This window comes from Saimiri boliviensis, chromosome 13 (genome assembly GCF_048565385.1).
Source record: "Saimiri boliviensis isolate mSaiBol1 chromosome 13, mSaiBol1.pri, whole genome shotgun sequence".
NCBI classification, from domain to species: Eukaryota; Metazoa; Chordata; class Mammalia; order Primates; family Cebidae; genus Saimiri; species Saimiri boliviensis.
This window is the reverse complement of record NC_133461.1, coordinates 102,582,665-102,595,581: the sequence shown is the minus strand read 5'-3', so window position 1 is coordinate 102,595,581 and position 12,917 is coordinate 102,582,665. Positions and strand designations below refer to the sequence as shown.

Sequence of the window (12,917 nt, the reverse complement as noted above, 5' to 3'; positions counted from 1 at the left end):
GGAGGTTTCGTCGTGCAAACATCACAGAGCGAAACCTACATGGCAAAGCCTACCCCACACCTCCCTCCACACTGACCCCGCTGGTGGCCACCGCAGAGTCACTCTAGAGACAGAGTGCTGTACAGAGTCAGGACTGGGTGGCCACTTTGGGCCATGCCCTGTTCCCTATCCGCATCACAACCAAAAGTTCCTAACCTAATCCAGTGAAACTGAGTATCTGCAGAGGGCAGGGACCCCAATATCCTCATGGTGTTTTCCCCGCCGTGTCAGGCACAGTGCCCTGCTGGCAAACCGGAGGTCAGCTGCCTAGATTCTCTCTGGCTCCCACATCCAATTAAGAGGCCCTAAGTCCCACTGCCCCACAGCCCTCCCCTGTCCTCCACTGCTGCTGTCCTGGCTGAGCTGACCCCTCGGTCCATTCTGCCCCCGTGACCTCTCTTGGGGACGGGGAGGCTGTTACACCATGGAGTCTTGGGAGTGGAAGTGTGCTCAGCCAAGGCACCTTCTCAGCTCAGCACTGCTGATGCCCTTTCATTTGTTATCCTTGAGCTTGGCATTCCCAACAATGCCAAATGCAAGCATTAGGTTTTAGGACTGTCAGAGGGACGAAAGTTTAAACAAGAGCTGGGAAATACTAGCCTATGGGATATTTTCCAAACTTCTCAAGGCTGTCTTCCCTGGTTCCATTCCCTGGAACCGGCTACATTAAAAGACAAAGAAACAAGCTCATCTCCATCCTGTTCTCAAGAAATCCTTGCTCTCTGCCATCTGTTTTTGTGATTTTCGCTGCCCATGCCCACCCCACCTTAACTGCCCCAAAAATGTGCCCTCCCTGCCCGTGTAGCTCTGCGCCAGGCTGATGCCTTTTCTTTAATTACCCAGGCCCCAAAGGAATTCTACAAAGACATCAGTTCAAAATAATGACTTACCAGCTTATCCAGGAAGGTTACCATCTCCTAAGAAAGAAGACACACAGACAAAATCAGCCACCACCCCTGCCCACCTCAGCCTTTATGATGGGCTGAACTGTGTCCACCCCGAAACTGCTATGCTGAAATCCTAACCCCCAAGGCCTCAGAATGGGACAGTTTTTGAAGATACAGCCTTTAAAGAGGTGATTAAGGTAAAATGAGGTCATATGGGTGGGCCCGAATCCAATGTGTCTGGAGGCCTATAAGAAGAGAAGATTAGGCTGGGTGCAGCGACTCACGCCTCCCAGGACTTTGGGAGGCCGAGGTGGGTGGATCACGAGGTCAGGAGTTTGAGACCAGCCTGGCCAAGATGGTGAAACCCCATCTTTACTAAAAATACAAAAATTAGCTGGGCTCAGTGGCAGGTGCCTATAATCCCAGCTATTCAGGAGGCTGAGGCAGGAGAATGGCTTGAACCCAGAAGGCGGAGGTTGCAGTGAGCTGAGATGGCGCCATTGCACTCCAGTCTGGTGACAGAGCGAGATTCTGTCTCCAAAAAAAAAAAAAAAGAGATTAAACTGCACACAGTGGCTTGCACCTGTAATTCTAGTACATTGGGAAGCCAAGGGAGGAGAATCCCTTGAACCCAGAAGTTGGAGACTAGCCTGGGCAACACAGGGAGACCCTGTCTCTTATTAAAACAAAACAAAACACAAAGAAGAGGAGGAGATTAGGACACAGACACGCACAGAGGGATGAGCACGTGAGGACACAGGAAGAAAGCGGCATCTACACGCCCAGGAGAGCTCTCTGGAGAACCAACTCTGCTGACACCTTGATCTTAGACTTCCAGCCTCCAGAACATGAGAAAATAAATGTCTGTTGTTGAAGCTGCCTGGCTCTGGTCCTTTATTATGGCAGCCAGGCTGAGCAGTGCAGCTGTCCGTCACTCAGCAGCCTTCAGGACACCACCCTTCCCATCCCAGCACCCTCTCAGGACCCAGGCCGACTCCAAACACGCACAGTGAGTTATTCAGTGTCCACCAACACTTATCCCTCGCTGTCTCATTGCCATTGTAAGACAGCAAGCCTGGACTCCTCCCTGGAGGGGGATGGAAGACAGCTGCCCTGTAGAGCTTGCCCACGTGCTGCTGCTGCAGGGGAGCAGTGAGAGGCTCGTTCCACCCCCAGGCCAATGCATTCCTGCCCCCACCACCCACTGTCCTGACACAGAAATGGCTTCTTTTGCTGAGCATCGTCTTTTGAGGGTTAATTCCCGCTGAAGCTTGCACCAGCCCATCATTCCTCTGTACGGCTGAACAGTGTCCCACCGTAGGGATGGGCCACACTTTCTTTATCCATTCGTCAGCTGATGGACATGTGGGCTGTCTCCACTTTTTGCCTATTAGGACTAATGCTGCTGTGAACACTTGTATCTGTTTTTTTTTTTTTTTTTTTGTGGACATACATCATCGATTTTCTTGGGTAAATATCTAGCTGTGGATGTACTCATGATTTTTCAAAGGTGGAACAGAAGGATACGAGCACCATCCTGTTTGTTTTTGCTTACCAAGGACTTTGTTCAAGAGAACAGTTCTCTTAAGTGACCCAAGGGGACTGTCTCAAGAATGGATTTTGATGGAAATAAGTAAGGTCCAGGTTAGAGGACAACAGCAGGATCGGGGCTCCCCGGGTCACTGATGAGACCTCGGTGGGACTTCAGGGAGACATGTGGTGGGATCGGGAGCAGCAGAGTGCAAGAGGCAAAGACTGGGAAACTGAGCAAGGAGGAGCAGCCCTGCCCGGAAACAGAAGTTTTACCCCTGATTGCTTCTGATATGCCAAAGCAGCGCGTGAAGCTTGGGGGCACACCCGAGGGGGAGAAGTCCCTCCGGGCTGTGACTCAGAGACGGAGGCTTTTGTAATCCTAGTGTGGCCAGCATCGTTACTAGTTTCCCAGCCAACCTGAAGGGTGCGTCCTCTCCCGGGCTCCTCCAGCCCTTGCTTTTGCTCCTGAGCTGAATAGAGGTTTGGGTCCCAGTCTCTCCTCACCTTGGCCTTGGCCTCCCCTGCCAGCACTTACAGGATGGTGCTTAAACCTGTCTTAGAGCAGGAACTCCATCCGTGCTGGTCCCCAGTCCGCAAAGGTCTGGCCTAGGTCCGGCCAATAACATCTTTAATAAAATAAAGTGACTTTCAGAGGCAACAGAGTGCAGTACTGCGGGCTTCCAGCCTGGCTCTACCAGCTGCTGACCTCGGGCAATTACCTTTAACTTCTCGTGACTCAGTTTTCTCTTCTGTCGCTTAGAGGAAGACCTGACACAGTCAATGCTTCATACACATTGGCTATGACTTGACAATATTGTTCGACTTTCAGTAGGAATTTATAACCAGAGGCTGTGAAATGATGCTTCCCTAAAATGTGAATGGGCATCCCAGCTTCGGGTTTCTATCAACAACAAACGCAGGGTGGGGAAGATGTTACAGAGGTTACCCAAGATCCTTCTTACCTTACATAACACTTCCATGCAATATTCTTCTATTTCTGCAATTAAAAACAAAATACATATATTTAACTCAGGTTATTTAAAAGATATCAACACATCAAAAGGGCCGTTTTGCAAAGAAAACCAAAAACAAAACAACAACAAAAGCCCACAGAAACGTATGAAACTCTTCGACTGAGGTAGACCCCGGTGTTTATATTTGCTTTTCTTGCCTGTGCTTTTGATGTCATATCCCTGGGATCATTGCCGAGACCATCGTCACGCTTTCCCCCTATGTCTTCTCCTAGTAGTTGTAAAGTTTCAGGGCATACATCTAAGTCTTCCATCCATTTTCAGCTGATTTTTGTGTGTGGTGTAAGATAAGGTTCCAATTTCATTCTTTTTCGTTTTTTCTCACCACTGTTCACCACTGTTTCTTTGAAGAGAGTGTCCTTTCTCCACTATTCTTCGTAACCTTGTCAAAGATCAGCTGACCACATACGTGTGGATTGACTCCTGGGCTCTCCATCCACTGAACTATGTCTGTCTTTATGTTTGTATCACACTGTTTCTGTCATACTATAGCTTTGTAATATAGTTTGAAATCAGAAAGTGTGCTTCAAATGCCTCTCGCTTCATTATTCTTTCTCAAGATTGCTTTGTCAAGATTGCTTTGTCTATTTGCAGTCTTTTGTGGGTCCATAAGAATTGCAGAATTGCTGTGTCTATTTTTGTGAAAAACGTCATTGGGATTTTGACAGAGATTGCATTGCATCTGTAGATTGCTTTGGGTCATATGAGTACCCAAATCAATGGGTAGTATGATTTCAACAATAATAGCAATTTTAACAATTACGGTATTTTAACAATAGCAATTCCAGAAAGCAAAAAGAAAAAGAACAATAAAAAAAGAGAAAATAGAAGAAAAGATTAGCAAAGAAATAATGCATGGAAAGTTCCAAGAACTGAAAGATAAATGTGCCCAGCAAAGTGGATGAGAAAAGACCCAGGTCAGAGCACAACATCATATAATTTCAGATAAAGAAAAGATACCCAAAGTGTTCAAAGTAAGGGAAAAACAACAGCCACACAGAAAGGCTCATGAATCAGAATGGCTGAGATTTCCCAACAGTAACAATGAAACCTAGAAAAGAGTGGGACAAACCTTCAACATTTTAAGGGAAAATGATTTGCAACCTAAAATCCACTGTCAAATCATAGGAAAGGTAGACATAAGCGATCTGAAATGTGTGTATTTTAAATAATTATGCTTGGTTTTAGAATTCATTTTACATATGATCTTTCAACAACAGTTAGCATCTATATTATGTTTTTCCTTAGACAAAGTTAGAGTTAGGGTAAGACCATAAGTTTCAGGTTTTCTCCAGGGCAGTTTCAGTTTGTATGTTTTATTTGTTTGCTTTTCTTTGTTTGTTTTTTGTTTGTTTGTTTGTTTGTTTTTGAGACAGAGTCTTGCTCTGTTGCTCAGGCTGGAATGCAGTGGCACGATCTTGGCTCACTGCACCTCTGCCTCCCAGGTTCAAGCGATTCTCTTGCCTCAGCCTCCTGAGTAGCTGAGATTACAGGTGCCCGCCACCACACCCAGCTAATTTTTGTATTTTTAGTAGAGAAGGGGTTTCACCATGGTGGTCAGGCTGGTCTCGAACTCCTGACCTCGTGATCCACCCACCTCGGCCTCGCAAAGTGCCTGGATTACAGGCGTGAGCCACTGCGCCCGGCCCAGTTTATATGGTTTTAATAGTGTCTCACTTTTGAGAGTGCTCTGGTTTGAATGTTAAATGATGTTACCAAGTTATGCCTAGGGGATTCAGAGAAGACTACGGTATATGTAAATGAAAATTAAACATTTTAATAATTGCATTTAAAAATCAGAAGCCCTTAGCTGGTTTTCCCAGCTGTCTGAACAAAAGGCTTTTCTTTGTGTAACATGCTTTTGTGTCATTCAGGAGGCAGCGGCAGAGGCTAATTCAACAGCACAATATTCAGGGATTGACCACGAGACGCCCCCTGTGTGACATGCTCAGTCCTCTGAGTGGACCCCTGAGTGACCGAGAGTCCCAGTCCATGTCGGCTGGCTTTAAACCCCACAGCCAATCGTGCTTGGTATGATTATGGGGGAGCAGCTCAGAAAAGGGGTGAGCAGCCCTGCTGGGCTCAACTCACTGCCAGCTGCATCACCGACACCTGGAGGACCAGGGCTGCTGCTTGCGCCTGGCTGCTTCCCACTCCTGCCTCCACACCCAAGGTTCTTAACAGTTCAGGACTGAGGACCCCTCTGAAACTGATAAAAAAAAAACACAAGAGGCTCTACCCACCAGGAAAATGCTCATAAATCTGTATGTTGTCTCAGAGGTTCCCAGGCCATCGGACGCCCATCCTGGATAGATTCCCACAGGGATCCACAGATACTGGGTTAAAAATCTGGCCTATGAATTACCACACAACCCAGCAATTCTGCTCCTGGGTATATACCCCAAAGAACTGAAAGCAAGGATAGAGACAGCTATTTGCACATCCATGTTGACAGCAGCCAAAAGGTGGAGACCATCGAAGCATCCATCAGTGGATAAACAGCGAAGCAGAATGTAGTCTATCCAGGCAATGGAATAGTATTCAGCCTTAAAGAGGAAGAAAATTGGCCAGGCCGCTCATGCCTCTAATCCCAGAACTTTGGGAGGCTGAGGCAGATGGATTACCTCAGACAGGAGTTCCAGACCAGTCTGTTCAACATAGTTAAACCCTGTCTTCACTAAAAATACAGAAATTAGCTGGGAATGTTGGTGAGCGCCTGTAATTCTAGCTACTCGGGAGGTTGAGGCAGGAGAACCATTAGAACCCAGGATGCAGCGGTTGCAGTGAGCTGAAATCATGCCACTGCACTCCAGCCTGAGCAACAGAGTGCCATTTAGTCTCAAAAAAAAAAAAAAAAGAAGGAAATTGTGGCACCATCTACATGGAAGAAACTTCAGGACATTAGGCTAAGTGAAAGAAGCCAAACACAAAAGGACAAATGTTACATGATTCCATTTATATGAGGTCTTTAGAGGAGTCAGATTCATAGAGACAGAAAGTAGAATGAGGGTTGCCAGGGGCAAGAGGAAGAACTGAGGACTGAATACCGCCTTTCAGTTTTGCAAGATGAAGACTGTTCTGGAGATGGATGGTACATTCTATGTCCGCCGTCCCCTATAACCAGAGGGAGATCCCTTGGAACTTGGGCCTTTGGGGCTGCTGTATTCATTCAGAGTGTGGGGGGCAGGCAGGGGCATCTGAAGCCCAAAGTACAGAGACACAGGGCACTGCAGGAGAGGAGAGAGGTGAAGTCAGACTCCCTTAAGGGGAAGGCTACTTTGATCTGGGACCACGGAAAGCACCGAGGTGTGGAGCGCTCAGGCAGGTAGAAGGCAGGACTAACACAGGACAGCTGCAAGACAGTGCACCCACCGTGAGGAGCAGACGACTCTCCATAGCCTTTCATGTCCAGAGCTAGGACCCGGTAACCCGCCTGGGCCAGAGCAGGGATCTAGAAAACAAACAGGCACACTCCAGCATGGCCTCCTCAGTCCCAGGCAGACACTCCTTCTTTACTTCCCTCCATCTCCTTCTTCCTGTAAATGGCTCAAACCAAAGAGCCACGTGACACTACCTGGTATCTTCACTGTGGGGCTGCAATCAGCCCATTTATATAGGGCTCTGTGGACAGTGGTGGGGCTTGTGCATGGCAGAAATGCCACATCTAAGAGAGCGTCTTCCCTGGTAAAGCTCTTGCAGATCTCCATACCCAGCACAGAGGCCTCCCAGCAGGGAGCGTGGAGCGTCTTAAAGAATCTGCCCTTTTCTAATCTGCAAAGGTACCTCATGCCCTAGCACAGCCCTGAGGTCTGGAGTCACCTTCTGCCCCAACTGGTCACATCTTTTTGTGTGTGTGATGGAGTCTCACTCTGTTGCCCAGGCTGGAGTGCAGTGGCGCGATCTCGGCTCACTGCAATCTCTGCCACCCAGGTTGAAGTGATTCTGCTCCCTCAGCCTCCCAAGTAGCTGGGATTACAGGTGCGTGCCACCACAGCTAATTTTTGTATTTTTAATGGAGATGAGTTTTCACCATGTTGGCCTCGATCTCCTGACCTCATGATCTGCCCACCTTGGCCTCCCAATGTGCTGGGATTACAGGCATGAGCCCCCGTGCCCGGCCCTTGGTCACACTTTGGAGACAATGCTCCACTGTCAGGTTTCAGCTTCCTCATGGGCGTCCATGTCAGGCCACACCATCTAGACTCCCCCAACCTCACCCTGACGGGGTGCACCCTCCCCAGCTTTCCTCACCTGGTACCTCCAAGAATACCAGCTCTCGGGAAATCCATGGCAGAGGCACACAGCAGGGCCAGAGCCCATCTCCACAAAATGCAGACGAACCCCGGGCTGTGGAAGGGAAAGAGGAGTGGGCAGTGACCAAGCACCAGGCCCCGTGGAACCAGGAACCGCAGCATCTGCAGAATGCCAGCGGTGTTTCAGTCGGTTGCTGGATCGCATAAGACCTGGATTCTCAGGGAAAGGCCCCAGTGTTAGATGAAAATGGCTGAGAAGGGGCTCTGGCCAACCTACTCAATAGCAACAGGTGGCTCTCACCATAACCTAAGAACTCTAAAGACATTACGTTGGAAAACAAAACGAAATAACACACTTCTCCTTCCTCTCTACAAGGGCCCCACAGTCTCAGAATTTCTGGTGCTGTTCTGATGTATTTTCAGTATATTAAAGAGGGGGCTGATACTGTGCACAGCATAATAGTCACGGTCACGTGCCGAATACTGTTGCAAGACTTTTCCTTAGCTCAGCTAAAGATGGGGTCCTTGTCCCACGGTCATGAAAATACAGGCTTACAGACAATTTGAAGTGTGAGTAAAGAACAGGGTGTTATTAGGTGAAAAGGTAAAGTGGGGAATAGGGACTCTCTGCAAGGCCAGAGCTCCCTACCAGAGCGCTCCCGGCTTGCTGTTGAAATCCCAGGTTCCACGCAGGAAGAGGAGGGGCCAGGTTTCTCCCTGCTGCAAAGGGCAAGAACTCTACTCCAGTGCACAGGCTGTTTGGAGTTTCTCTGGGGACCCCTCCCACCTGGCTGTCTCAAAACCATGAGTGTTTCATTAAGAGCCGTTTATTTCTTAAATATGAAATACGAAAATATGCAATATGAAATTTGTTCAAGCTTTGCCACGCCTGTAGTCTTTTTCAGGGCTATGGGTGTGGCAGAGACCGTGAGGACTTGACAAGGTCTGAGTTCCCATCCTCTTCCAGGCACATGTTAGCATCTCGCAGAGCACCTCCCCCGCCTACAGTCAGTGTGGCCGCGAAACTGAGCCCCGGCCAGTGTCTCCCAAGCAGAGGAAAGGCGCTGCATCCAGGGCTCACAGGACCCTCTGTGTGCGGCCTCCCTCCCTTTTCCTCTCTCTGCCTGAATGGCGTGGGCCTTGAGGAAGGTGGAGGCAGCGGAGAGGAGCCTGGTTGCCTGAATGGCTACGTGGACAGAGCCCACCACACACTGTGCTGTAGGTGAGGAACACATTCGGTGTGAAGCCACTGAAAGGGACAGGGTGTTTGTTACAGCAGCTGATCAGCCCTGACTGTTATGGTGGGGTCCAGCTAAATGAACCAAATAATCAGGTGCCCTGTTCTTACCCCAATTACATATCACCACTGTCCTGAGGGAAATGCAGGAGAACAATCAGAGTCACATTATAGATATTCACATGGAATAATTCCACTAAGCTGTAAGATGACTCCAAGCTGTGCCCCACACTGGAAGTTTCTTTTTTGGGCAGTGAGGGAGATGTGGTCTCGCTCTGTTGCTCAGGCTGGAGGGCAGGGGCATGATCATAGTCACTGCAGCCTCAAACTCCTGGGCTCTAGCAGTCCTCCCACCTCAGTCTCCCAAGTAGCTGAGACCACAGGTACATGCCATTACACCCAGCTAAGTTTTACATTTTTTGTAGAGATGGGGTCTCTCTATGTTGTCCAGGCTGGTCTCATACTCCTGGCATGAAGTGATTCTCCTGCCTTGGCCTCCCAAAGTGCTGGGATTACAGGTGTGAGCCACCACACCTTGCTCCACAGGAAGTTTCATTCATGATTCCTAACAAGCTATTCTGCTCAAGAAAACATTGGATGGGCATTTCGCAGACCCCCTCACAGAGTGTTTATCAGAGTTTGTTCCATGGTCTTTCCTTTAGCACTTGGCAAAAGTTCACTTTAAAATCGATTTACCTTACACTGAGAAATGTTTCACACTTACGTCTGATCAAACGATCCTAGCTCACCTGTGTTCTAGCAGGCGGGAGAGGTCCCCAGAGAAACACAAAACGGCTTACTCTTGAGCTTTATCATCTCATTATAAAGCTGTGGATACTGAGGCTGACAGCTTCATATTGACTCAGCTGACTAGCCCAGCAAACATACGTCCTTTCCCATCCTCATTGTTTTCTGTGTTAAAAAAAAATGTCCATAAAGCCAGAACACAAAAGGATCTATTATCAACCCGGTTTAGGATTCAGGGGCAATCAAGGCACCACCCCCCTGAGAGCCTGGGGCAGCTGGGACGCCCCAGAAGTTTGTTGCCAGCTCTTAAATATGGGGTAGGGGAAAGACAGGGTGGGGTAAAGCGATTCTAATCACACTCCTTCAAGGTCAAATAAAGAATCTCTTAAAACTGGATATGCAAACCCTAAGGGAATTACAAGAATAACCCTGTCCATGGTTACAACCCAGCCCCCAGCCCTGGATGAAAAGGCCCTCACTCCTCTTTACCACGAGAGACATGAGACCTGAAGGCCCTGATGAAACATTCACCCCTTCAGGAGAACCCAGAGTCATAGAAGGAATGTCTATCAGTGATGCTGGCCAGTAGCTTTCAGTCCCAAAAAAGCCTTTTCTTACAATGCAAACCCACTCGTGTTTGGATGCCCACTTTACAACGTTTATGGTGGCTGCTTCCACCCTGGCAGAACCCATTCTGAGCACAGATCCCATTCTGAGCACGGACTTCATCCTTGCTGTAACCAAACCACAGAGGCTACGAATATAAAATCCCTGGGGTCATGGAAGACCCTCCATTCATCTCCGAATATTATTGTACTGAGGTTTTCCTCCAGGACAGCAAGGGCTCCCAAGGTCTCCAAGGCCAGCACCGCCACGGCCTCCGGCCCTCCTGTTTGGCAGCCGCCGTCTATGGCACAGTGGCTGTCGGGCACTATGTCCCGTGGTCTGCATACAACGTTTCATTGAATTCTTACAGAAACTGCATGGAGAGATATCGTCATTTCATTATAAAGGTGTGGATAGAGGCTCACAGCCTAAGATGCTTGCCCAAGGCTGCAATCTCAGTTAAGTGGCCACACCAAGATTCCAGCTGGGTCTACCTGGCTGCACAGTAGCTGTCTGGCCATTTTTTGCAGACGAGTGGACCCACAGCTTTAGGTCCTTCTGTATTTAAATGAGGCCAGTGACAAATGAGCAAAGATCCCAAAGTGAATCCATGAGGATGTACTAAACCCCTACTGTGTGTCAGCAAGCCAAGTTACATCTCCCAGCCAGTCATCAGCCAGTGGCCTCTGCATGTGGCCTTGGCCTTATGATAACCCTTTGAAACAGAAAGAACATGAACGACCCTTTCCCTCTCCTTGCCCTCAATGTGGGCTCCTTGAGGACAGGTCTGTCTTAATCATCACTGCACCCCTTCGATCTGGCCTGCGCCTGACAGAGGAAGCGCTCTCCTACCCCCCCCACCAAAAAAAATTAAAAATACCTGTTGAAAGAAAATATCTTCTCTCCCAACACAGGCCAGCTGTGCACACGCTTTAGCCCCAGGCTGGCCAAGCCCCCTAGCCTGCTGTTCTGTGAGGGTTTGGCCACAGCAGTCACACTGCTTTACAGAATCTGAGACAGGGCTTGTGTCTTCCATCCATTACTAAGGAATGAGATTTGCGGGAAATTCCATTTCCTTATAAATAGACAATGTTCTTCTTTTTTATTATTATACTTTAAGTTCTGGGGTACATGTGCAGAACGTGCAGGTTTGTCACGTATGCATACACATGCCATGGTGGTTTGCTGCATCCATCACCCCATCATCTACATTAGGAATTTCTCCTAATGCTAACCCTCGCCAATCCCCCCAACCAAAAAAAAAAAATTAAAAATTAAAAAAAATAAAAAATAAATAGCAGATGTTCAACCACCCTCGATATTCAACAAATGTCTCTGCCGGCCACTTCTTTTTGAGACAGGGTCTCACTCCGTCACCCAGGCTGGGGTACAGTGGTGTGATCACAGCTCACTGCAGCCTCCGCCTCCCGGGCTCAGGTGATCCTCCCAGCTCAGCGTTCTGGTTGTCTCTGCTGGTCATTTTAGGTGACCTGGTTAGAGAGCACTCAGTGGATTGAGAGAAAGAGCTGACTCACCTTTATTGTCACGTACCCGTGGCTCATGTCACTTGGATTGCAAGAGGTCAGCAGAGGCGCCAGGGTTTTGAGAAGCTGTAAGCAGGAAAGGCACAGTGAGAGACAACCACAGCCTTCTTCCAAGGGAGGCTCTCCCAAGTACTTAGTGCCAGAAGAGGCCTCCGGGGCCACCTTTGCCACCCATCCTGAGCCTTCCTGGTGACTGACCAGCCCATCTCCCTCTCCTGCCAGCACAGCTAGACTCTACTCTCCCTCCGGCTTTCCAGCTGAGTGGAGCCCCAAGACTGAATTCTGGCCAATGGAAGAGCACAGCCTCGGGCCTGGCACACTAAACCCCGACACGATTCTCTACATTTCTCAACTCCCTGTCTTCCAGCTGGGTGTCCAGTGTGACCTCGAAACTACAGGTAGAAGACAGTGGGTCCTCCATCATCCTGAGTCCCCGAAGGACTGCATGAGGCAAAGTCCCTGGCCACTGCCCACTGAACGTCGTGTAAGCAAGAAGCAAAGATCCCTCGCTCTAAGCTACTGAGAATCTGGACTTCAGTGAATATTATTTGCTTCTGTGGCAGCTCCTCCAATGGTCGCCCAGGCTCATGTGGGACACCATGAGACGCTCACACAGCAGTCACTCTGTCACTGCTTCCCTCTGTTGAAAGGTCATTCCTTCAAGTTGGCCAAAATCAAACTCTCTGGGCCTTTGTATTAGTTTGCTCTGGCTGCCACAATATATCAGTTTATGTGGTTTCAGGAACAGATATTTATTTCCTCACAGTTCTGGAGGCTGGAAGTCCAAGGTCAAGGTGCTGGTGGGGCTGGTTTCTCCTGAGGCCTCTCTCCTTGGCTTGCAGACAGCCGTCTTCTCCTGTGTCTTCACATGATCTTTCCCTTGCATCCTCAAGCCCCTGGTACCTTGCTGTGTGTGTCATGATCTCTGCATCTTCTCCCTTTTTTGGGGGTCTCTGCCCTGTCATCCAAGCTGGCATGCACCGATGCAATCACAGCTCACTGCAGCCTTGACCTCCTTGGCTCAAGTGATGCTCCTACCT

At 48.9% G+C, this 12,917-nt stretch overlaps 1 protein-coding gene across 5 annotated transcripts in view; it reads right to left on the bottom strand.

Annotated features, from left to right (window-relative positions):
- The window catches only part of EPHX2 (epoxide hydrolase 2), a 102,794-nt gene that overhangs the window by 67,321 nt on the left and 22,556 nt on the right, over nucleotides 1-12,917 (bottom strand). For all 5 annotated transcript variants that reach the window (XR_012513278.1, XR_012513277.1, XM_074384091.1 and 2 more), the window contains exons 6-10: nucleotides 11,869-11,943; nucleotides 7,742-7,837; nucleotides 6,863-6,941; nucleotides 3,422-3,456; nucleotides 930-956 (exon numbers count right to left, since the gene is read on the bottom strand). Coding sequence is in view for 3 of the 5 variants with exons in the window: in XM_074384091.1 (XP_074240192.1) it covers nucleotides 930-956; nucleotides 3,422-3,456; nucleotides 6,863-6,941; nucleotides 7,742-7,837; nucleotides 11,869-11,943 (312 nt within the window). In the remaining 2 variants the exon portion in view is untranslated. The remainder of the gene's footprint in view (nucleotides 1-929; nucleotides 957-3,421; nucleotides 3,457-6,862; nucleotides 6,942-7,741; nucleotides 7,838-11,868; nucleotides 11,944-12,917) is intronic.